The 27,281-nt window shown below is 49.6% G+C and overlaps 1 protein-coding gene across 1 annotated transcript in view; it reads left to right on the forward strand.

The window, feature by feature from the left end:
- Window positions 1–938: 938 nt before the first annotated feature.
- TNFSF12 (TNF superfamily member 12) overlaps window positions 939–27,281 on the forward strand; it is a 31,878-nt gene continuing 5,535 nt past the window's right edge. Inside the window, exons 1-6 of the mRNA XM_075577979.1 lie at window positions 939–957; window positions 1,213–1,286; window positions 2,395–2,430; window positions 6,154–6,235; window positions 6,580–6,642; window positions 10,610–10,645. Coding sequence (XP_075434094.1) covers window positions 939–957; window positions 1,213–1,286; window positions 2,395–2,430; window positions 6,154–6,235; window positions 6,580–6,642; window positions 10,610–10,645 — 310 coding nt within the window. The remainder of the gene's footprint in view (window positions 958–1,212; window positions 1,287–2,394; window positions 2,431–6,153; window positions 6,236–6,579; window positions 6,643–10,609; window positions 10,646–27,281) is intronic.

Raw genomic sequence — 27,281 nt, forward strand, 5'->3', positions numbered from 1 at the left:
AGATTAGCATGCAAACGCGCTCACACACGCACACACACACACACACCATGGCCTAGCGGGGCCCGGCCAGCCTGCCCTTGAGTATTCTCGTTTCCCAGGTAACGCTGGCCTGGGTTCCAGCTGCCTCTGCGTTTCCTAGGTAACAAGGCCTGTATGGGGCCCAGCGAGAGCAGCTAAGCCTCATTCAGTTACAGTCACACATATCTGCCTGTAATTGTATCTGTCAGCATGCACGGCCCGCAGAGATATATATTGCATATGATATCATATAGCATAGAAAGATAAAGATATATCCCTCTATTATACACACACACACACACACACACACACACACACACACACACACACACACACACACACACACACACACACACACACACACTTCTATAAAATAGATATACATTTTCTTAAAAGGGGATGAAACAGTTTTGGTGCCACTATAGCGTGAGGTATAGGGGGTTTAAGGGTAATTAGCTTAGGGTAGGGGGTTTAGGGTAGGGGGTTTTAGGGTAATAGGTTAGTGTAGGGGGTTTAGGGTAAGGGCTTAGGTAGGGGGTTTTAGGGTAAAAGGTTAGTGTAGAGGGCTTAGGGTAGGTTATAGGGTAGGGTGTTTTATAGTGTATATATAGTGTAAAAATATATATACACAGAGCTACACAAAAAATAGACAAAATATAGGCAAACAATTTATATATATATATATATATATGACAAAAATATAGATAAACATGCTGTACTGTACATATTAGTATGGAGCGGGCGCTCGGCGAGTACAGTATTAGGCAGCAGGCTTAGGTGTATATTCTTAGAAATATCACTTGATTCTGAGTCAGAACATACTTCCCCATAAAAAGCGTGTGTGTGCGGGTGCGCGTGCGCATGTGTGCGCGCACGTGTTTGTGTGGGTGCGTGTGTGTCCGCATGTGTGCGTTTGTACGATGCGTGTTCTGGGTGGAGGTACTTCCGAGCGATGCCTAAACCCGTCCGGCCCTTTTAATAATGGCGGTAGATTGGGTGATTCCGGAAGCCTCCTGCACTTTCTGACCGTTTTCTGCCATGAACTTGACCGCTTGTTCCACATTTCCCCCGGCAATACGGCGGGAAAGGTCTGTCCGCGCCGACCTGGACTGTGGATGCGTCCCATTTCCAGACCGTGTGCTGCTTGAAGCAACCGTAAAAATCCCAAGATGGTTTCCGCCTCCTCCTCCTAAGGCCTCATCCCACCTCACTGTGTAACCGTGCATTCACCTGCACACTCAGCAGGAGGAATATTTTGCCTGATAAAGGTGTTTCCGGCGGCCATATTTTTGTTGTTAAGTGGTATATCACAAATACAATTAGACACACACAATCTCAGCGAGCTCAGAACCCAGAAATTCCCAGTACAGGAATAGCAGAGGATCTGCAGGGCAGGATGGAGGTGCAGTGACAGAGCTGTGTGTGTGTGGGGGGGGGGGGCAAGTCCCGGAATAGCAGAGAGGGCTGCAGGGCAGGATGGGGGTGCAGTGACAGAGCTCTGTGTGTGTGTGGGGGGGGGGGGGGCAGTACAGGAATAGCAGAGAGGGCTGCAGGGCAGGATGGGGGTGTAGTGACAGAGCTGTGTGTGTGTGTGGGGGGGGAGGGGTCAGTACAGGAATAGCAGAGAGGGCTGCAGGGCAGGATGGAGGTGCAGTGATAGAGCTTTGTGTGGGGGGGGGCAGTACAGGAATAGCAGAGAGGGCTGCAGGGCAGGATGGGGGTGCAGTGACAGAGCTGTGTGTGTGTGTGGGGGGGGAGGGGTCAGTACAGGAATAGCAGAGAGGGCTGCAGGGCAGGATGGGGGTGCAGTGACAGAGCTGTGTGTGTGAGGGGGGGCAGAACAGGAATAGCAGAGAGGGCTGCAGGGCAGGATGGGGGTGCAGTGACAGAGCTGTGTGTGTGAGGTGGGGCAGTACAGGAATAGCAGAGAGGGCTGCAGGGCAGGATGGAGGTGCAGTGATAGAGCTGTGTGTGTGGGCGGGGGGCAGTACAGGAATAGCAGAGAGGGCTGCAGGACAGGATGGAGGTGCAGTGACAGAGCTGTGTGTGTGAGGGGGGGGCAGTACAGGAATAGCAGAGAGGGCTGCAGGGCAGGATGGGGGTGCAGTGACAGAGCTGTGTGTGTGAGGGGGGGCAGTACAGGAATAGCAGAGAGGGCTGCAGGGCAGGATGGGGGTGCAGTGACAGAGCTGTGTGTGTGATGGGGGGAAGTACAGGAATAGCAGAGAGGGCTGCAGGGCAGGATGGAGGTGTAGTGACAGAGCTGTGTGTGTGTGTGTGTGTGCGTGTGTGCGTGTGTGCGTGTGTGCGTGTGTGCGTGTGTGCGTGGTGACATAAGGTCCCTCTTTCTATTGATAACAATTCTCTCTCCCTTAGGATCTCCCTCCACAGGAACTGGACTCGCAGACCCAGGTAAGGGAGATATATAGGGTCACATATACACTACAGCTTTATACTCCAGCCATATATATATATATATATATATATATGTGTGATCCTCACTGCCCGGCTTCCTAGGGAGCTGACAATGGTGTGGTGTGTATATGGCTGCTCCGCACTGAGGGCGCTGGATTCAGGCGCCTGCGCGATGAGGTAGCGAGGTTGTGGAATAATGGGGACCAGGATTTATTCGTGTCCCCAAACACAGGGACCGCTCATTCATGTCGTGACAACGTACTTAATATTACATCACTCGAATGGAGGTTCGTATCTTGTTTCTTCACTGTGCTAAGGCCAGAGCCCCTCTCCTCATTCTTTTGGGACATCTCTCCTTATCGTCTCAGCCCAGCGGCAGGGTTTCCAAATTTGCCGAGCCCCCTAGGCCCTCGCTGGTGTCGGCCGCCCTCCTGCTCCTTTGGAATCTCGGTCGTGAAATGACGCAGCAGACGTCACCATGGCAACCATGAAAACGCAGAAGCCATAACGTCGTTTGCCGTCAGGTTGCGATGGCAGCGAGGCGGCGTGTGAAGGGCGTCCGCAGCGTCATTTGACGCCGAGATTCCAAAGGCGCAGGAGGGCGGCAGAAAGGAGGTGGCCGACACAGGCGTGGGCATTCCGATAGGTCCGAGAGCCTGGCAATATTTGCCGGCCGAGGTAGACATGGTCCTCCACGTCTTCTAGGTCTCTTCCATTTATCCCGATCTTTGTAGAGGTGACACGTTTGTTGAACATCACGTTGCTCTCGCTGAGATTCATTTAGAAGCCACATTCTCACCGGCTTCGGCGAGTTCTCCGATTTGCTGCTGGAGATCTTATCGATATGTGACAGAAATAACAAATCGTAGGTGACTCAAATATTCACCCAATCTACTGTCTTGATTAATTCTTCAAGTGTTGCTATGAGAAGCTTTGGTGACACAGTGTCTCCCTGACGCACTCCCTTACTGATCCTGGTGACACGGCGTCTCCCTGCCGCGCTCCCTCGCTGATCCTGGTGACACGGTGTCTCCCTGCCGCACTCCCTTGCTGATCCTGGTGACACAGCATCTCCCTGCCACACTCCCTTGCTGATCCTGGTGACACGGCGTCTCCCTGCCGCACTCCTTGCTGATCCTGGTGACACGGTGTCTCCCTGCCGCACTCCCTTGCTGATCCTGGTGACACGGTGTCTCCCTGCCGCACTCCCTTGCTGATCCTGGTGACACGGTGTCTCCCTGCCGCACTCCCTTGCTGATCCTGGTGACACTGTGTCTCCCTGCCGCACTCCCTTGCTGATCCTGGTGACACAGTGTCTCCCTGCCACACTCCCTCGCTGATCCTGGTGACACGGTGTCTCCCTGCCGCACTCCCTTGCTGATCCTGGTGACACTGTGTCTCCCTGCCGCACTCCCTTGCTGATCCTGGTGACACGGTGTCTCCCTGCTGCACTCCCTTGCTGATCCTTACCTTGCTTATATCTTCATGTAATCCAACGTTTGATGTGACATTCTCATACATATTCTTTATAATATCAACGTACGCTTCTCCAACACTTTGTCTTCTTCATGCATGTAGTAGGACCGCCGAGGGGTAGACAGAATGAAATGCTGAATTCTAAGCTGGGTGGTAGATCTTATTCATTACTTTGGGAAATCCCGCTAGCTCTCTGGGCCGGGCAAAGGCCAGGATCTGTCCCACCTGATTAGCGAGTATCTCCATAAAACTCTTGGAAGTGATTGGGAGAAGACTGGTTGGTCTGGAGGTCTTTGTCTCCTCTCTTGTGGATGAAGATAACCAAAATCATTGCTCCAATGGTCTTCACATTGCGTAGCCCGCAACCAACCTCACACTGATGAGACCCAAAAGGTCGGAACAGTTGTCCGTGAGTAGGTTGGGGATCATCTTACAAAGCTCATCAATATGCAATTCTTCATTTTGCATCTTGTGTATCACTGATTGTTTTTTGTCAGATATGTTCTTATCCTGTTTTTTGTTGGCGATTCCTCCTGTTTGTTCTGCGCCTTCATCTACAATCCTCCTAAGTTCTTCATCATCGTTTGTTAACATGACCTCCCCCCGTGCAGTTTGAGCAAGCTAGCGGTTCTTCAGAGATTCTCTGCCGTTATTCTTGAGGTTGAATATTTTTGTCTTTTTAATCCATTTTTTTTTTGTCTTTTTCTATCTTCGTGACCCGGTGTTGATTGTTTGTTGTCTTCTTTTTAATCCATTTTCTTCTTCTTCCCATCTTCACATTCAGATGTAATCTGCAGCGAGCCCATCGGTGATCGCTCCTTGTGTCAGAACGGTTAAGGACTGTGCAGTCTTCCATCACGGGTTTCTTGTTAATTAGGATCTAGTCCGGTTCGTTCCTGACCCCATTGGGTCCATGCCATGTCTATTTACTATTTGGATTCTTCTCGAAGAATTAATTCATGATGTAGATGTTTTCCCATTCTGCAAATTCTCCGAATCTGTCCCCACGTTCGTTCCTGTCACCGTAACCCTCCTTACCCACAGGATGCTTCGTCTTTCTGGTGGGCACCCATCTTTGTATCAAAAATCTCCTATAACGCTCGAGGCGACAGTTTCCTTTGTTGTTAAATTAGCTGATTTCATGGCAGAAGTCTCCACGCCATTGTCCGCGTGACTTGATGTTGGAGCGTACACTCGGATTATTTGAAGCCTGTATCTTTGTTGCCTGAATGACGATTCTGGCTGCTCTTTTCGATAAGCGTTCATACTCCACTGTTCCTCCACTTGAGGCAGTGAAGGAAGGATATATATATATACTGTATTATGGTGTGGAAGATGGCCTCGTGGCAGGGGTCAGTAAGAGGCCAAACAATCGGTTAGGCTTTAACTCCAGTGGTTTATTCTCCATAAACACAACAGAATAATAAGCAAACTGTCCCTTTAAGGAAAAACACAAACCATAAAATAAAAACCTACTCCCCTTTGGGAGACTTACTAGACCACTCAGGCCCTATCTACCTGGCTGGCCAGCTAAGCCAGTTACCAGCCCCGAAAACATACCCTCATGTTTAGAGACATAATATCAGGGAATAATACTAAAGTCCTTATCTGTTAGATGAGGTACTATGTCCCATCTGAGTCCAGGCAATCCCTCTGGTCACATCAGAGCTCCGCTTTCTCCTTAGGTCTGGAACGCTGGTTCCGTGGAGCAGGACTGTGTCCAACAGTCTGTTCACGCCTGTGGCAATTCAGTTTCCTGGGTGTGATTCCCAGGTGGTCCCTGCAGGCCTTGGATCCAGACCAGCCAGTGTCCTCCTGGTTGGGGAGAAGTCTCTCTGCCCTCCTGGCTGGGGGGGGGGCGGGGGGCTTTAAAAATGTCCTGTTCATTCAGGAGTTCTGATTAATCAGGTGCAGCTAGCCTCTCCAGGAGGAGTTTAACTGCCTGCATGCTGGAAAGCAAACATACTGCACTACTCTCCAGCATAGAGACAGTGATATACAGTATATATATATGGATTTGAAGCAAAAGGTAGCACTGTGCACTTATTTGCATGTCATTTCCCAGAATCCCTTGCTGGAGTGGAAACGCTATGTGCTGGGTGATAAAGGTGAAAAGCAGGGTTGCAGACCAGTGTAAGACATGCAAATAAGCACACATTAATATTTCCATTTGCTATATATACACATAAACCTTTCTCTAAATCCAGTAAATGTAATGTTCCCATATTTGATGATTTGTTACAGATCTTTTATCAAAATATTTGGGAAAAACAGCAATTTCTGTATCGCACGCTGAGGGGGGAGAAGGATCGTCATAAGCGCTCAGGTAACTGAGGGGGTGTTCTTAAAAAGAGGGGGGTCCCTCCTACGGGAAGGGGTATGTTAGTACTGCCAGGAGGGGTGTTCTTATAAAGAGGGGGTCCCTCCTATGGGAAGTACTGCCAGGAGGGTGTTCTTAAAAAGAGGGGGTCCCTCCTATGGGAAGCACTGCCAGGAGGGGTGTTCTTAAAAAGAGGGGGTCCCTCCTATGGGAAGCACTGCCAGGAGGGTTGTTCTTATAAAGAGGGGGTCCCTCCTATGGGAAGCACTGCCAGGAGGGGTGTCATTACGGGGGTGTTCTTATAAAGGGAGAAAACGGTTGATTTAAAAATTATTTTTCGTCTCTTGCAGCAAAAAATAAGAAAAACAGTAGGAAGCGAAACACTGCGCTGGTGTCTGCAGCTCATTACGAAGGTAACATTAAAGTGTAAGCTCCTGGGATCATACACTCTATATAACTCCTCCTATTGCTCCATATAGCCGCTCCCTATCTCCTCTTATTACCCCATATAACCCCTCCCTATAACTCCTCCTATTAACCCATATAACCGCTCCCTATAACTCCTTCTATTACCCAATATAACCCCTCCCTATAACTCCTCATATTACCCCATATAACCGCTCCCTATAACTCTTCATATTACCCCATATAACCCTTCCCTATAACACTGGGGAGGCTTCATCCAGCAGTGGGGAGACACGGGCTGGGGAGGATGGGATGAGGGAATGTGTGGGAGCGACGTGGAGAAAAGAGGCTGTAACCGCAGGACCTGGGAGATCACTGGGGAGACTTCATCCAGCAGTGGGGAGACACGGGCTGGGGAGGATGGGATGAGGGAATGTGTGGGAGCGACGTGGAGAAGAGAGGCTGTAACCGCAGGACATGGGAGATCACTGGGGAGGCTTCATCCAGCAGTGGGAGACACGGGCTGGAGAGGATGGGATGAGGGAATGTGTGGGAGCGACGTGGAGAAGAGAGGCTGTAACCGCAGGGACCTGGGAGATCACTGGGGAGACTTCATCCAGCAGTGGGGAGACACGGGCTGGAGAGGATAGGATGAGGGAATGTGTGGGGGCGACGTGGAGAAGAGAGGCTGTAACCGCAGGACCTGGGAGATCACTGGGGAGACTTCATCCAGCAGTGGGGAGACACGGGCTGGAGAGGGTGGGATGAGGGAATGTGTGGGAGCGACGTGGAGAAAAGAGGCTGTAACAGCAGGAACTGGGAGATCACTGGGGAGATTTCATCCAGCAGTGAGGAGACACGGGCTGGGGAGGATGGGATGAGGGAATGTGTGGGAGCGACGTGGAGAAGAGAGGCTGTAACCGCAGGACCTGGGAGATCACTGGGGAGACTTCATCCAGCAGTGGGGAGACACAGGCTGGGGAGGATGGGATGAGGGAGTGTGTGGGAGCGACGTGGAGAAAAGAGGCTGTAACCGCAGGAACTGGGAGATCACTGGGGAGACTTCATCCAGCAGTGGGGAGACACGGGCTGCGGAGAATGGGATGAGGGAGTGTGTGGGGGCGACGTGGAGAAGAGAGGCTGTAACCGCAGGACCTGGGAGATCACTGGGGAGGCTTCATCCAGCAGTGGGGAGACAGGGGCTGGAGAGGATGGGATGAGGGAATGTGTGGGGGCGACGTGGAGAAGAGAGGCTGTAACCGCAGGACCTGGGAGATCACTGGGGAGACTTCATCCAGCAGTGGGGAGACACGGGCTGGAGAGGGTGGGATGAGGGAATGTGTGGGAGCGACGTGGAGAAAAGAGGCTGTAACAGCAGGAACTGGGAGATCACTGGGGAGACTTCATCCAGCAGTGGGGAGACACGGGCTGGGGAGGATGGGATGAGGGAGTGTGTGGGAGCGACGTGGAGAAAAGAGGCTGTAACAGCAGGAACTGGGAGATCACTGGGGAGACTTCATCCAGCAGTGGGGAGACACGGGCTGGGGAGGATGGGATGAGGGAGTGTGTGGGAGCGACGTGGAGAAGAGAGGCTGTAACCGCAGGACCTGGGAGATCACTGGGGAGACTTCATCCAGCAGTGGGGAGACACGGGCTGGAGAGGATGGGATGAGGGAATGTGTGGGAGCGACGTGGAGAAGAGAGGCTGTAACCGCAGGACCTGGGGGGACTACATGCAGCAGTGGGGAGACACGGGCTGGAGAGGATAGGATGAGGGAATGTGTGGGAGCAACGTGGAGAAGAGAGGCTGTAACCGCAGGACCTGGGAGATCACTGGGGAGGCTTCATCCAGCAGTGGGGAGACACGGGCTGGAGAGGATGGGATGAGGGAATGTGTGGGAGCAACGTGGAGAAGAGAGGCTGTAACCGCAGGACCTGGGAGATCACTGGGGAGGCTTCATCCAGCAGTGGGGAGACACGGGCTGGGGAGGATGGGATGAGGGAAAGTGTGGGAGCGACGTGGAGAAGAGAGGCTGTAACCGCAGGACCTGGGAGATCAGTGGGGAGACTTCATCCAGCAGTGGGGAGACACGGGCTGGAGAGGATGGGATGAGGGAATGTGTGGGAGCGACGTGGAGAAGAGAGGCTGTAACCGCAGGATCTGGGAGATCACTGGGGAGACTTCATCCAGCAGTGGGGAGACACGGGCTGGAGAGGATGGAATGAGGGAATGTGTGGGAGCGACGTGGAGAAGAGAGGCTGTAACCGCAGGACCTGGGGGACTACATGCAGCAGTGGGGAGACACGGGCTGGAGAGGATGGGATGAGGGAATGTGTGGGAGTGACGTGGATAAGAGAGGCTGTAACCGCAGGACCTGGGAGATCACTGGGGAGGCTTCATCCAGCAGTGGGGAGACACGGGCTGGAGAGGATGGGATGAGGGAGTGTGTGGGAGCGACGTGGAGAAGAGAGGCTGTAACCGCAGGACCTGGGAGATCACTGGGAGGCTTCATCCAGCAGTGGGGAGACACGGGCTGGAGAGGATGAGGGAATGTGTGGGAGCGACGTGGAGAAGAGAGGCTGTAACCGCAGGACCTGTGAGATCACTGGGGAGGCTTCATCCAGCAGTGGGGAGACACGGGCTGGAGAGGATGAGGGAAGGTGTGGGAGCGACGTGGAGAAGAGAGGATGTAACCGCAGAACCTGGGAGATCGCTGGGGGGGCTTCATCCAGCAGTGGGGAGACACAGGCTGGGGAGGATGGGATGAGGGAATGTGTGGGAGCGATGTGGAGAAGAGAGGCTGTAACCGCAGGACCTGGGAGATCACTGGGGAGGCTTCATCCAGCAGTGGGGAGACACGGGCTGGAGAGGATGGGATGAGGGAATGTGTGGGAGCAACGTGGAGAAGAGAGGCTGTAACCGCAGGACCTGGGAGATCACTGGGGAGGCTTTATCCAGCAGTGGGGAGACACGGGCTGGAGAGGATGAGATGAGGGAATGTGTGGGAGCGATGTGGAGAAGAGAGGCTGTAACCGCAGGACCTGGGAGATCACTGGGGAGGCTTCATCCAGCAGTGGGGAGACACGGGCTGGGGAGGATGGGATGAGGGAATGTGTGGGAGCGATGTGGAGAAGAGAGGCTGTAACCGCAGGACCTGGGAGATCACTGGGGAGGCTTCATCCAGCAGTGGGGAGACACGGGCTGGAGAGGATGAGATGAGGGAATGTGTGGGAGCGATGTGGAGAAGAGAGGCTGTAACCGCAGGACCTGGGAGATCACTCAGGAGGGTGGGACGGAGGAGGGGAGACACGGGCTGGCACGTTTTATATCAGGGCTGTAACATTGGCCGATTAAATTGCTCTACTCTACAATGCTATCAGTCCCTAATACATGAATATTATTATTATTATTATATTATGATGATGATTATTATTATTATTATATTATGATTATTATTATTACGATTATTATTATATTATGATTATTATTATTACTATTATGATTATATTATGATTATTATTATTACGATTATTATTATATTATGATTATTATTACTATTATTATTATTATTATTATATTATGATTATTATGACTATTATTATATTATTATCATTATTAATATTAAATTATTATATTATTATTATTATTATTATTATTATTATTATATTATGATTATTATTACTGTTATTATTATTATTATTATTATTATTATTATTATTATTATGACTATTATTATATTATTATCTTTATTAATATTAAATTATTATATTATTATTATTATTATTATTAAATATATGATTATTATTACTATTATTATTATTATTATTATATTATGATTATTATTACTATTATTATTATGATTATATTATGATTATTATGACTATTATTATATTATTATCATTATTAATATTAAATTATTATATTATTATTATTATTAATATTATTATTAATATATAATTATTATATCCTTGCAGTGCGATTAGCCAGGGGATTGCTAGAGATGAATGCAGGTAACACAGCTCTCTGTATAACGCACGCAGCTCTCTCTGTGTAACGCACGCTGCTCTTTCTGCATAGCTCTCTCTGTATAACACACGCAGCATTTTCTGTATGACTTGTGCAGTACTGTCTATAACACACAATATTCCCCCTGCAGACATTAATGGTACTGTCCTTTTTCTGTATAACGCATAGTATTCCTCCCCCCCTGCAGACATTAATGGTACTGTCCTGTCTCTGTATAAAGCACAGTATTTCCCCCCCCCCGCAGACATTAATGGTACTGTCCTGTATCTGTATAACGCACAGTACTTCCCCCCCGCAGACATTAATGGTGCTGTCCTGTATCTGTATAACGCACAGTATTCCCCCCCGCAGACATTAATGGTACTGTCCTGTCTCTGTATAACGCACAGTATTCCCCCCCCGCAGACATTAATGGTACTGTCCTGTCTCTGTATAACACACAGTATTACCCCCCGCAGACATTAATGGTACTGTCCTGTATCTGTATAACGCACAGTATTTCCCCCACCCCCGCAGACAGTAATGGTACTGTCCTGTATCTGTATAACGCACAGTATTTCCCCCCCCCTGCAGACATTAATGGTACTGTCCTGTCTCTGTATAACGCACAGTATTTCCCCCCCCCCCCGCAGACATTAATGGTACTGTCCTGTATCTGTATAACGCACAGTATTTCCCCCCCGCAGACATTAATGGTACTGTCCTGTCTCTGTATAACGCACAGTATTTCCCCCCCCCCTGCAGACATTAATGGTACTGTCCTGTCTCTGTATAACGCACAGTATTTCCCCCCCCCCGCAGACATTAATGGTACTGTCCTGTATCTGTATAACGCACAGTATTCCCCCCCGCAGACATTAATGGTACTGTCCTGTCTCTGTATAACGCACAGTATTCCCCCCGCAGACATTAATGGTACTGTCCTGTCTCTGTATAACACACAGTATTACCCCCCGCAGACATTAATGGTACTGTCCTGTATCTGTATAACGCACAGTATTTCCCCCCCCCGCAGACAGTAATGGTACTGTCCTGTATCTGTATAACGCACAGTATTTCCCCCCCCCCCCCGCAGACATTAATGGTACTGTCCTGTATCTGTATAACGCACAGTATTTCTCCCCCTCCCCCCGCAGACAGTAATGGTACTGTCCTGTATCTGTATAACGCACAGTATTTCCCCCCCCCCCCGCAGACATTAATGGTACTGTCCTGTATCTGTATAACGCACAGTATTCCCCCCCCGCAGACATTAATGGTACTGTCCTGTCTCTGTATAACGCACAGTATTCCCCCCGCAGACATTAATGGTACTGTCCTGTCTCTGTATAACACACAGTATTACCCCCCGCAGACATTAATGGTACTGTCCTGTATCTGTATAACGCACAGTATTTCCCCCCCCCGCAGACAGTAATGGTACTGTCCTGTATCTGTATAACGCACAGTATTTCCCCCCCCCCCCGCAGACATTAATGGTACTGTCCTGTATCTGTATAACGCACAGTATTTCTCCCCCTCCCCCCGCAGACAGTAATGGTACTGTCCTGTATCTGTATAACGCACAGTATTTCCCCCCGCAGACATTAATGGTACTGTCCTGTCTCTGTATAACGCACAGTATTCCCCCCCGCAGACATTAATGGTACTGTCCTGTCTCTGTATAACGCACAGTATTTCCCCCCGCAGACATTAATGGTACTGTCCTGTCTCTGTATAACACACAGTATTCCCCCCCGCAGACATTAATGGTACTGTCCTGTCTCTGTATAACGCACAGTATTTCCCCCCGCAGACATTAATGGTTCTGTCCTGTCTCTGTATAACGCACAGTATTTCCCCCCCGCAGACATTAATGGTACTGTCCTGTATCTGTATAACGCACAGTATTTCCCCCCCCCCGCAGACATTAATGGTACTGTCCTGTATCTGTATAACGCACAGTATTTCCCCCCGCAGACATTAATGGAACTGTCCTGTCTCTGTATAACGCACAGTATTCCCCCCCGCAGACATTAATGGTACTGTCCTGTCTCTGTATAACGCACAGTATTTCCCCCCGCAGACATTAATGGTACTGTCCTGTCTCTGTATAACACACAGTATTCCCCCCCGCAGACATTAATGGTACTGTCCTCTCTCTGTATAACGCACAGTATTTCCCCCCCGCAGACATTAATGGTACTGTCCTGTCTCTGTATAACGCACAGTATTTCCCCCCCGCAGACATTAATGGTACTGTCCTCTCTCTGTATAACGCACAGTATTTTCCCCCGCAGACATTAATGGTACTGTCCTCTCTCTGTATAACGCACAGTATTTCCCCCCCGCAGACATTAATGGTACTGTCCTGTCTCTGTATACCGCACAGTATTTCCCCCGCAGACATTAATGGTACTGTCCTGTATCTGTATAACGCACAGTATTTCTCCCCCCCCCCCGCAGACAGTAATGGTACTGTCCTGTATCTGTATAACGCACAGTATTTCCCCCCCCCCCCCGCAGACATTAATGGTACTGTCCTGTATCTGTATAACGCACAGTATTTCTCCCCCCCCCCCCCGCAGACAATAATGGTACTGTCCTGTCTCTGTATAACGCACAGTATTTCTCCCCCCCCCCCCGCAGACAGTAATGGTACTGTCCTGTATCTGTATAACGCACAGTATTTCTCCCCCCCCCCCCCGCAGACAGTAATGGTACTGTCCTGTCTCTGTATAACGCACAGTATTTCTCCCCCCCCCCGCAGACAGTAATGGTACTGTACTGTATCTGTATAACGCACAGTATTTCTCCCCTACCCCCCGCAGACATTAATGGTACTGTCCTGTCTCTGTATAACGCACAGTATTTCTCCCCCTCCCCCCGCAGACAGTAATGGTACTGTCCTGTATCTGTATAACGCACAGTATTTCTCCCCCCCCCCCCGCAGACAGTAATGGTACTGTCCTGTCTCTGTATAACGCACAGTATTTCTCCCCCTCCCCCCGCAGACAGTAATGGTACTGTCCTGTATCTGTATAACGCACAGTATTTCTCCCTCCCCCCCGCAGACAGTAATGGTACTGTCCTGTATCTGTATAACGCACAGTATTTCCCCCCCGCAGACATTAATGGTACTGTCCTGTCTCTGTATAACGCACAGTATTTCCCCCCCCCCCCCCGCAGACATTAATGGTACTGTCCTGTATCTGTATAACGCACAGTATTTCTCCCCCCCCCCCGCAGACAGTAATGGTACTGTCCTGTCTGTATAACGCACAGTATTTCCCCCCTCCCCCCGCAGACATTAATGGTACTGTCCTGTATCTGTATAACGCACAGTATTTCTCCCTCCCCCCGCAGACAGTAATGGTACTGTCCTGTATCTGTATAACGCACAGTATTCCCCCCGCAGACATTAATGGTACTGTCCTCTCTCTGTATAACACACAGTATTCCCCCCCCCGCAGACATTAATGGTACTCTCCTGTATCTGTATAACGCACAGTATTCCCCCCCCCGCAGACATTAATGGTACTGTCCTGTCTCTGTATAACGCACAGTATTTCCCCCCCCCCCGCAGACAGTAATGGTACTGTCCTGTATCTGTATAACGCACAGTATTTCCCCCCCCCCGCAGACATTAATGGTACTGTCCTGTATCTGTATAACGCACAGTATTTCCCCCCCGCAGACATTAATGGTACTGTCCTGTCTCTGTATAACACACAGTATTACCCCCCGCAGACATTAATGGTACTGTCCTGTCTCTGTATAACGCACAGTATTCCCCCCGCAGACATTAATGGTACTGTCCTGTCTCTGTATAACACACAGTATTACCCCCCGCAGACATTAATGGTACTGTCCTGTATCTGTATAACGCACAGTATTTCCCCCCCCCCCGCAGACAGTAATGGTACTGTCCTGTATCTGTATAACGCACAGTATTTCCCCCCGCAGACATTAATGGTACTGTCCTGTCTCTGTATAACGCACAGTATTCCCCCCCGCAGACATTAATGGTACTGTCCTCTCTCTGTATAACGCACAGTATTCCCCCCCGCAGACATTAATGGTACTGTCCTGTATCTGTATAACGCACAGTATTCCCCCCCCCGCAGACATTAATGGTACTGTCCTGTCTCTGTATAACGCACAGTATTTCCCCCCCCCCCCCGCAGACAGTAATGGTACTGTCCTGTATCTGTATAACGCACAGTATTCCCCCCCCGCAGACATTAATGGTACTGTCCTCTCTCTGTATAACACACAGTATTACCCCCCGCAGACATTAATGGTACTGTCCTGTCTCTGTATAACGCACAGTATTTCCCCCCCCCCCACAGACATTAATGGTACTGTCCTCTCTCTGTATAACGCACAGTATTCCCCCCCGCAGACATTAATGGTACTGTCCTGTCTCTGTATAACACACAGTATTACCCCCCGCAGACATTAATTGTACTGTCCTGTATCTGTATAACGCACAGTATTTCCCCCCCCCCGCAGACAGTAATGGTACTGTCCTGTATCTGTATAACGCACAGTATTTCCCCCCGCAGACATTAATGGTACTGTCCTGTCTCTGTATAACGCACAGTATTCCCCCCCACAGACATTAATGGTACTGTCCTCTCTCTGTATAACACACAGTATTACCCCCCCGCAGACATTAATGGTACTGTCCTGTCTCTGTATAACGCACAGTATTTCTCCCCCTCCCTCCGCAGACATTAATGGTACTGTCCTGTATCTGTATAACAAACAGTATTTCTCCTCCCCCCCCCGCAGACATTAATGGTACTGTCCTCTCTCTGTATAACGCACAGTATTCCCCCCCGCAGACATTAATGGTACTGTCCTCTCTCTGTATAACACACAGTATTACCCCCCGCAGACATTAATGGTACTGTCCTGTCTCTGTATAACGCACAGTATTTCCCCCCCCCACAGACATTAATGGTACTGTCCTGTCTCTGTATAACGCACAGTATTTCCCCCCCCGCAGACATTAATGGTACTGTCCTGTCTCTGTATAACGCACAGTATTTCCCCCCCCTGCAGACATTAATGGTACTGTCCTGTCTCTGTATAACGCACAGTATTTCCCCCCCCTGCAGACATTAATGGTACTGTCCTGTCTCTTTATAACGCACAGTATTTCCCCCCCCCCGCAGACATTAATGGTACTGTCCTGTCTCTGTATAACGCACAGTATTTCCCCCCCCCTGCAGACATTAATGATACTGTCCTGTCTCTGTATAACGCACAGTATTTCCCCCCCCGCAGACATTAATGGTACTGTCCTGTCTGTGTATAACGCACAGTATTTCCCCCCCACAGACATTAATGGTACTGTCCTGTCTCTATATAACGCACAGTATTTCCCCCCCCCCCCCGCAGACATTAATGGTACTGTCCTGTCTCTGTATAACGCACAGTATTTCCCCCCGCAGACATTAATGGTACTGTCCTCTCTCTGTATAACGCACAGTATTTTCCCCCGCAGACATTAATGGTACTGTCCTGTCTCTGTATAACGCACAGTATTTCCCCCCCCCCGCAGACATTAATGGTACTGTCCTGTATCTATATAACGCACAGTATTTCTCCCCCCCCCCCCGCAGACATTAATGGTACTGTCCTGTATCTGTATAACGCACAGTATTCCCCCCCCCCCCGCAGACATTAATGGTACTGTCCTCTCTCTGTATAACGCACAGTATTCCCCCCCCCGCAGACATTAATGGTACTGTCCTCTCTCTGTATAACGCACAGTATTTCCCCCCCCCCCCCCGCAGACATTAATGGTAATGTCCTCTCTCTGTATAACGCACAGTATTCCCCCCCCCCCCGCAGACATTAATGGTACTGTCCTCTCTCTGTATAACGCACAGTATTCCCCCCCCCCGCAGACATTAATGGTACTGTCCTCTCTCTGTATAACGCACAGTATTTACCCCCGCAGACATTAAGGGTACTGTCCTGTATCTGTATAACGCACAGTATTCTCCCCCCCCCCGCAGACATTAATGGTACTGTCCTCTCTCTGTATAACGCACAGTATTTCCCCCCGCAGACATTAATGGTACTGTCCTCTCTCTGTATAACGCACAGTATTTTCCCCCGCAGACATTAATGGTACTGTCCTGTCTCTGTATAACGCACAGTATTTCCCCCCGCAGACATTAATGGTACTGTCCTGTCTCTGTATAACGCACAGTATTTCCCCCCCCCCCCCCCGCAGACATTAATGGTACTGTCCTGTATCTGTATTACGCACAGTATTCCCCCCCCCCCCCCCGCAGACATTAATGGTACTGTCCTCTCTCTGTATAACGCACAGTATTTTCCCCCGCAGACATTAATGGTACTGTCCTGTCTCTGTATAACGCACAGTATTTCCCCCCGCAGACATTAATGGTACTGTCCTGTCTCTGTATAACGCACAGTATTTCCCCCCGCAGACATTAATGGTACTGTCCTGTCTCTGTATAATGCACAGTATTCCCCCCGCAGACATTAATGGTACTGTCCTCTCTCTGTATAACACACAGTATTCCCCCCCCCGCAGACATTAATGGTACTGTCCTGTATTTGTATAACGCACAGTATTCCCCCCCCCCGCAGACATTAATGGTACTGTCCTGTCTCTGTATAACGCACAGTATTTCCCCCCCGCAGACATTAATGGTACTGTCCTGTCTCTGTATAACGCACAGTATTCCCCCCCCGCAGACATTAATGGTACTGTCCTGTCTCTGTATAACACACAGTATTACCCCCCGCAGACATTAATGGTACTGTCCTGTATCTGTATAACGCACAGTATTTCCCCCCCCCCCCCGCAGACAGTAATGGTACTGTCCTGTATCTGTATAATGCACAGTATTTCCCCCCCCCTGCAGACATTAATGGTACTGTCCTGTCTCTGTATAACGCACAGTATTTCCCCCCCCCCGCGCAGACATTAATGGTACTGTCCTGTATCTGTATAACGCACAGTATTTCCCCCCCGCAGACATTAATGGTACTGTCCTGTCTCTGTATAACGCACAGTATTTCCCCCCCCCCTGCAGACATTAATGGTACTGTCCTGTCTCTGTATAACGCACAGTATTTCCCCCCCCCCCCCGCAGACATTAATGGTACTGTCCTGTATCTGTATGACGCACAGTATTCCCCCCCCGCAGACATTAATGGTACTGTCCTGTCTCTGTATAACGCACAGTATTCCCCCCGCAGACATTAATGGTACTGTCCTGTCTCTGTATAACACACAGTATTACCCCCCGCAGACATTAATGATACTGTCCTGTATCTGTATAACGCACAGTATTTCCCCCCCCCCCGCAGACAGTAATGGTACTGTCCTGTATCTGTATAACGCACAGTATTTCCCCCCCCCGCAGACATTAATGGTACTGTCCTGTATCTGTATAACGCACAGTATTTCCCCCCGCAGACATTAATGGTACTGTCCTGTCTCTGTATAACGCACAGTATTCCCCCCCGCAGACATTAATGGTACTGTCCTGTCTCTGTATAACGCACAGTATTTCCCCCCGCAGACATTAATGGTACTGTCCTGTCTCTGTATAACACACAGTATTCCCCCCCGCAGACATTAATGGTACTGTCCTGTCTCTGTATAACGCACAGTATTTCCCCCCCGCAGACATTAATGGTACTGTCCTGTATCTGTATAACGCACAGTATTTCCCCCCCCCACCCCCGCAGACATTAATGGTACTGTCCTGTATCTGTATAACGCACAGTATTCCTCCCCCCCCCCGCAGACATTAATGGTACTGTCCTCTCTCTGTATAACGCAGTATTTCCCTCCAGCAGACATTAATGGTACTGTCCTCTCTCTGTATAACGCACAGTATTTCCCCCCCGCAGACATTAATGGTACTGTCCTGTCTCTGTATAACGCACAGTATTTCCCCCCCGTAGACATTAATGGTACTGTCCTCTCTCTGTATAACGCACAGTATTTTCCCCCGCAGACATTAATGGTACTGTCCTCTCTCTGTATAACGCACAGTATTTCCCCCCCGCAGACATTAATGGTACTGTCCTGTCTCTGTATACCGCACAGTATTTCCCCCGCAGACATTAATGGTACTGTCCTGTATCTGTATAACGCACAGTATTTCTCCCCCCCCCCCGCAGACAGTAATGGTACTGTCCTGTATCTATATAACGCCCAGTATTTCCCCCCCCCCCCGCAGACATTAATGGTACTGTCCTGTATCTGTATAACGCACAGTATTCCCCCCCACCCCCCGCAGACAGTAATGGTACTGTCCTGTCTCTGTATAACGCACAGTATTTCTCCCCCCCCCCGCAGACAGTAATGGTACTGTCCTGTATCTGTATAACGCACAGTATTTCTCCCCCCCCCCCGCAGACAGTAATGGTACTGTCCTGTATCTGTATAACGCACAGTATTTCTCCCCCCCCCCCCGCAGACAGTAATGGTACTGTCCTGTCTCTGTATAACGCACAGTATTTCTCCCCCCCCCCGCAGACAGTAATGGTACTGTCCTGTATCTGTATAACGCACAGTATTTCTCCCCCCCCCCCCCCGCAGACAGTAATGGTACTGTCCTGTCTCTGTATAACGCACAGTATTTCTCCCCCCCCCGCAGACAGTAATGGTACTGTCCTGTATCTGTATAACGCACAGTATTTCTCCCCTACCCCCCGCAGACATTAATGGTACTGTCCTGTCTCTGTATAACGCACAGTATTTCTCCCCCTCCCCCCGCAGACAGTAATGGTACTGTCCTGTATCTGTATAACGCACAGTATTTCTCCCCCCCCCCCCCCCCCGCAGACAGTAATGGTACTGTCCTGTCTCTGTATAACGCACAGTATTTCTCCCCCTCCCCCCGCAGACAGTAATGGTACTGTCCTGTATCTGTATAACGCACAGTTTTGTCCGTCCCCCCGCAGACAGTAATGGTACTGTCCTGTATCTGTATAACGCACAGTATTTCCCCCCCGCAGACATTAATGGTACTGTCCTGTATCTGTATAACGCACAGTATTTCTCCCCCCCCCCCGCAGACAGTAATGGTACTGTCCTGTCTGTATAACGCACAGTATTTCCCCCCTCCCCCCGCAGACATTAATGGTACTGTCCTGTATCTGTATAACGCACAGTATTTCCCCCCCGCAGACATTAATGGTACTGTCCTGTCTCTGTATAACGCACAGTATTTCCCCCCCCCCTGCAGACATTAATGGTACTGTCCTGTCTCTGTATAACGCACAGTATTTCCCCCCCCCCCCGCAGACATTAATGGTACTGTCCTGTATCTGTATAATGCACAGTATTCCCCCCCCGCAGACATTAATGGTACTGTCCTGTCTCTGTATAACGCACAGTATTCCCCCCGCAGACATTAATGGTACTGTCCTGTCTCTGTATAACACACAGTATTACCCCCCGCAGACATTAATGGTACTGTCCTGTATCTGTATAACGCACAGTATATCCCCCCCCCCGCAGACAGTAATGGTACTGTCCTGTATCTGTATAACGCACAGTATTTCCCCCCCCCCCCCCGCAGACATTAATGGTACTGTCCTGTATCTGTATAACGCACAGTATTTCTCCCCCTCCCCCCGCAGACAGTAATGGTACTGTCCTGTATCTGTATAACGCACAGTATTTCCCCCCGCAGACATTAATGGTACTGTCCTGTCTCTGTATAACGCACAGTATTTCCCCCCCCCCCCCCCGCAGACATTAATGGTACTGTCCTGTATCTGTATAACGCACAGTATTCCCCCCCCGCAGACATTAATGGTACTGTCCTGTCTCTGTATAACGCACAGTATTCCCCCCGCAGACATTAATGGTACTGTCCTGTCTCTGTATAACACACAGTATTACCCCCCGCAGACATTAATGGTACTGTCCTGTATCTGTATAACGCACAGTATTTCCCCCCCCCGCAGACAGTAATGGTACTGTCCTGTATCTGTATAACGCACAGTATTTCTCCCCTACCCCCCGCAGACATTAATGGTACTGTCCTGTCTCTGTATAACGCACAGTATTTCTCCCCCTCCCCCCGCAGACAGTAATGGTACTGTCCTGTATCTGTATAACGCACAGTATTTCTCCCCCCCCCCCCCCCCCCCGCAGACAGTTATGGTACTGTCCTGTCTCTGTATAACGCACAGTATTTCTCCCCCTCCCCCCGCAGACAGTAATGGTACTGTCCTGTATCTGTATAACGCACAGTTTTGTCCCCCCCCCCCGCAGACAGTAATGGTACTGTCCTGTATCTGTATAACGCACAGTATTTCCCCCCCGCAGACATTAATGGTACTGTCCTGTATCTGTATAACGCACAGTATTTCTCCCCCCCCCCGCAGACAGTAATGGTACTGTCCTGTCTGTATAACGCACAGTATTTCCCCCCTCCCCCCGCAGACATTAATGGTACTGTCCTGTATCTGTATAACGCACAGTATTTCCCCCCCGCAGACATTAATGGTACTGTCCTGTCTCTGTATAACGCACAGTATTTCCCCCCCCCTGCAGACATTAATGGTACTGTCCTGTCTCTGTATAACGCACAGTATTTCCCCCCCCCCCCGCAGACATTAATGGTACTGTCCTGTATCTGTATAATGCACAGTATTCCCCCCCCGCAGACATTAATGGTACTGTCCTGTCTCTGTATAACGCACAGTATTCCCCCCGCAGACATTAATGGTACTGTCCTGTCTCTGTATAACACACAGTATTACCCCCCGCAGACATTAATGGTACTGTCCTGTATCTGTATAACGCACAGTATATCCCCCCCCCCGCAGACAGTAATGGTACTGTCCTGTATCTGTATAACGCACAGTATTTCCCCCCCCCCCCCCGCAGACATTAATGGTACTGTCCTGTATCTGTATAACGCACAGTATTTCTCCCCCTCCCCCCGCAGACAGTAATGGTACTGTCCTGTATCTGTATAACGCACAGTATTTCCCCCCGCAGACATTAATGGTACTGTCCTGTCTCTGTATAACGCACAGTATTTCCCCCCCCCCCGCAGACATTAATGGTACTGTCCTGTATCTGTATAACGCACAGTATTCCCCCCCCGCAGACATTAATGGTACTGTCCTGTCTCTGTATAACGCACAGTATTCCCCCCGCAGACATTAATGGTACTGTCCTGTCTCTGTATAACACACAGTATTACCCCCCGCAGACATTAATGGTACTGTCCTGTATCTGTATAACGCACAGTATTTCCCCCCCCCGCAGACAGTAATGGTACTGTCCTGTATCTGTATAACGCACAGTATTCCCCCCCCCCCCCCGCAGACATTAATGGTACTGTCCTGTATCTGTATAACGCACAGTATTTCTCCCCCTCCCCCCGCAGACAGTAATGGTACTGTCCTGTATCTGTATAACGCACAGTATTTCCCCCCGCAGACATTAATGGTACTGTCCTGTCTCTGTATAACGCACAGTATTCCCCCCCGCAGACATTAATGGTACTGTCCTGTCTCTGTATAACGCACAGTATTTCCCCCCGCAGACATTAATGGTACTGTCCTGTCTCTGTATAACACACAGTATTCCCCCCCCCGCAGACATTAATGGTACTGTCCTGTCTCTGTATAACGCACAGTATTTCCCCCCGCAGACATTAATGGTTCTGTCCTGTCTCTGTATAACGCACAGTATTTCCCCCCCGCAGACATTAATGGTACTGTCCTGTATCTGTATAACGCACAGTATTTCCCCCCCCCGCAGACATTAATGGTACTGTCCTGTATCTGTATAACGCACAGTATTCCTCCCCCCCCCGCAGACATTAATGGTACTGTCCTCTCTCTGTATAACGCAGTATTTCCCCCCAGCAGACCTTAATGGTACTGTCCTCTCTCTGTATAACGCACAGTATTTCCCCCCCGCAGACATTAATGGTACTGTCCTGTCTCTGTATAACGCACAGTATTTCCCCCCCCCAGACATTAATGGTACTGTCCTCTCTCTGTATAACGCACAGTATTTTCCCCCGCAGACATTAATGGTACTGTCCTCTCTCTGTATAACGCACAGTATTTCCCCCCCGCAGACATTAATGGTACTGTCCTGTCTCTGTATACCGCACAGTATTTCCCCCGCAGACATTAATGGTACTGTCCTGTATCTGTATAACGCACAGTATTTCTCCCCCCCCCCCGCAGACAGTAATGGTACTGTCCTGTATCTGTATAACGCACAGTATTTCCCCCCCCCCCCCGCAGACATTAATGGTACTGTCCTGTATCTGTATAACGCACAGTATTTCTCCCCCCCCCCCCGCAGACAGTAATGGTACTGTCCTGTCTCTGTATAACGCACAGTATTTCTCCCCCCCCCCGCAGACAGTAATGGTACTGTCCTGTATCTGTATAACGCACAGTGTTTCTCCCCCCCCCCCCCCGCAGACAGTAATGGTACTGTCCTGTCTCTGTATAACGCACAGTATTTCTCCCCCCCCCCCGCAGACAGTAATGGTACTGTACTGTATCTGTATAACGCACAGTATTTCTCCCCTACCCCCCGCAGACATTAATGGTACTGTCCTGTCTCTGTATAACGCACAGTATTTCTCCCCCTCCCCCCGCAGACAGTAATGGTACTGTCCTGTATCTGTATAACGCACAGTATTTCTCCCCCCCCCCCGCAGACAGTAATGGTACTGTCCTGTCTCTGTATAACGCACAGTATTTCTCCCCCTCCCCCCGCAGACAGTAATGGTACTGTCCTGTATCTGTATAACGCACAGTATTTCTCCCTCCCCCCCCGCAGACAGTAATGGTACTGTCCTGTATCTGTATAACGCACAGTATTTCCCCCCCGCAGACATTAATGGTACTGTCCTGTCTCTGTATAACGCACAGTATTTCCCCCCCCCCCGCAGACATTAATGGTACTGTCCTGTATCTGTTTAACGCACAGTATTTCTCCCCCCCCCCCCCGCAGACAGTAATGGTACTGTCCTGTCTGTATAACGCACAGTATTTCCCCCCTCCCCCCGCAGACATTAATGGTACTGTCCTGTATCTGTATAACGCACAGTATTTCTCCCTCCCCCCGCAGACAGTAATGGTACTGTCCTGTATCTGTATAACGCACAGTATTCCCCCCCGCAGACATTAATGGTACTGTCCTGTCTCTGTATAACACACAGTATTCCCCCCCCCGCAGACATTAATGGTACTGTCCTGTATCTGTATAACGCACAGTATTCCCCCCCCCGCAGACATTAATGGTACTGTCCTGTCTCTGTATAACGCACAGTATTTCCCCCCCCCCCCCGCAGACAGTAATGGTACTGTCCTGTATCTGTATAACGCACAGTATTTCCCCCCCCCCGCAGACATTAATGGTACTGTCCTGTATCTGTATAACGCACAGTATTTCCCCCCCGCAGACATTAATGGTACTGTCCTGTCTCTGTATAACACACAGTATTACCCCCCGCAGACATTAATGGTACTGTCCTGTCTCTGTATAACGCACAGTATTCCCCCCCGCAGACATTAATGGTACTGTCCTGTCTCTGTATAACACACAGTATTACCCCCCGCAGACATTAATGGTACTGTCCTGTATCTGTATAACGCACAGTATTTCCCCCCCCCCCCCGCAGACAGTAATGGTACTGTCCTGTATCTGTATAACGCACAGTATTTCCCCCCGCAGACATTAATGGTACTGTCCTGTCTCTGTATAACGCACAGTATTCCCCCCCCGCAGACATTAATGGTACTGTCCTCTCTCTGTATAACGCAAAGTATTCCCCCCCGCAGACATTAATGGTACTGTCCTGTATCTGTATAACGCACAGTATTCCCCCCCCCGCAGCATTAATGGTACTGTCCTGTCTCTGTATAACGCACAGTATTTCCCCCCCCCCCCCGCAGACAGTAATGGTACTGTCCTGTATCTGTATAACGCACAGTATTCCCCCCCGCAGACATTAATGGTACTGTCCTCTCTCTGTATAACACACAGTATTACCCCCCGCAGACATTAATGGTACTGTCCTGTCTCTGTATAACGCACAGTATTTCCCCCCCCCCCACAGACATTAATGGTACTGTCCTCTCTCTGTATAACGCACAGTATTCCCCCCCGCAGACATTAATGGTACTGTCCTGTCTCTGTATAACACACAGTATTACCCCCCGCAGACATTAATTGTACTGTCCTGTATCTGTATAACGCACAGTATTTCCCCCCCCCCGCAGACAGTAATGGTACTGTCCTGTATCTGTATAACGCACAGTATTTCCCCCCGCAGACATTAATGGTACTGTCCTGTCTCTGTATAACGCACAGTATTCCCCCCCGCAGACATTAATGGTACTGTCCTCTCTCTGTATAACACACAGTATTACCCCCCGCAGACATTAATGGTACTGTCCTGTCTCTGTATAACGCACAGTATTTCTCCCCCTCCCTCCGCAGACATTAATGGTACTGTCCTGTATCTGTATAACAAACAGTATTTCTCCTCCCCCCCCCGCAGACATTAATGGTACTGTCCTCTCTCTGTATAACGCACAGTATTCCCCCCCGCAGACATTAATGGTACTGTCCTCTCTCTGTATAACACACAGTATTACCCCCCGCAGACATTAATGGTACTGTCCTGTCTCTGTATAACGCACAGTATTTCCCCCCCCCACAGACATTAATGGTACTGTCCTCTCTCTGTATAACGCACAGTATTCCCCTCCGCAGACATTAATGGTACTGTCCTGTCTCTGTATAACGCACAGTATTCCCCCCCGCAGAAATTAATGGTACTGTCCTCTCTCTGTATAACGCACAGTATTCCCCCCCCCCTGCAGACATTAATGGTACTGTCCTGTCTGTATAACGCACAGTATTTCCCCCCCCCCCGCAGACATTAATGGTACTGTCCTGTCTCTGTATAACGCACAGTATTTTCCCCCCCTGCAGACATTAATGATACTGTCCTGTCTCTGTATAACGCACAGTATTTCCCCCCCCTGCAGACATTAATGGTACTGTCCTGTCTCTTTATAACGCACAGTATTTCCCCCCCCCCCCCCGCAGACATTAATGGTACTGTCCTGTCTCTGTATAACGCACAGTATTTGCCCCCCCCTGCAGACATTAATGATACTGTCCTGTCTCTGTATAACGCACAGTATTTCCCCCCCCGCAGACATTAATGGTACTGTCCTGTCTGTGTATAACGCACAGTATTTCCCCCCCACAGACATTAATGGTACTGTCCTGTCTCTATATAACGCACAGTATTTCCCCCCCCCCGCAGACATTAATGGTACTGTCCTGTCTCTGTATAACGCACAGTATTTCCCCCCGCAGACATTAATGGTACTGTCCTCTCTCTGTATAACGCACAGTATTTTCCCCCGCAGACATTAATGGTACTGTCCTGTCTCTGTATAACGCACAGTATTTCCCCCCCCCCCGCAGACATTAATGGTACTGTCCTGTATCTGTATAACGCACAGTATTTCTCCCCCCCCCCCCGCAGACATTAATGGTACTGTCCTGTATCTGTATAACGCACAGTATTTCCCCCCCCCCGCAGACATTAATGGTACTGTCCTCTCTCTGTATAACGCACAGTATTCCCCCCCCCCCCGCAGACATTAATGGTACTGTCCTCTCTCTGTATAACGCACAGTATTTCCCCCCCCCCCCGCAGACATTAATGGTACTGTCCTCTCTCTGTATAACGCACAGTATTCCCCCCCCCCGCAGACATTAATGGTACTGTCCTCTCTCTGTATAACGCACAGTATTCCCCCCCCCCCCGCAGACATTAATGGTACTGTCCTCTCTCTGTATAACGCACAGTATTTACCCCCGCAGACATTAAGGGTACTGTCCTGTATCTGTATAACGCACAGTATTCCCCCCCCCCCCCCGCAGACATTAATGGTACTGTCCTCTCTCTGTATAACGCACAGTATTTCCCCCCGCAGACATTAATGGTACTGTCCTCTCTCTGTATAACGCACAGTATTTTCCCCCGCAGACATTAATGGTACTGTCCTGTCTCTGTATAACGCACAGTATTTCCCCCCGCAGACATTAATGGTACTGTCCTGTCTCTGTATAACGCACAGTATTTCCCCCCCCCCCCCGCAGACATTAATGGTACTGTCCTGTATCTGTATTACGCACAGTATTCCCCCCCCCCCCCCGCAGACATTAATGGTACTGTCCTCTCTCTGTATAACGCACAGTATTTTCCCCCGCAGACATTAATGGTACTGTCCTGTCTCTGTATAACGCACAGTATTTCCCCCCGCAGACATTAATGGTACTGTCCTGTCTCTGTATAACGCACAGTATTTCCCCCGCAGACATTAATGGTACTGTCCTGTCTCTGTATAACGCACAGTATTCCCCCCGCAGACATTAATGGTACTGTCCTCTCTCTGTATAACACACAGTATTCCCCCCCCCGCAGACATTAATGGTACTGTCCTGTATCTGTATAACGCACAGTATTCCCCCCCCCCCCCGCAGACATTAATGGTACTGTCCTGTCTCTGTATAACGCACAGTATTTCCCCCCCTCAGACATTAATGGTACTGTC

The sequence above is a fragment of the Ascaphus truei genome, chromosome 20, assembly GCF_040206685.1.
Source record: "Ascaphus truei isolate aAscTru1 chromosome 20, aAscTru1.hap1, whole genome shotgun sequence".
NCBI lineage: Eukaryota > Metazoa > Chordata > Amphibia > Anura > Ascaphidae > Ascaphus > Ascaphus truei.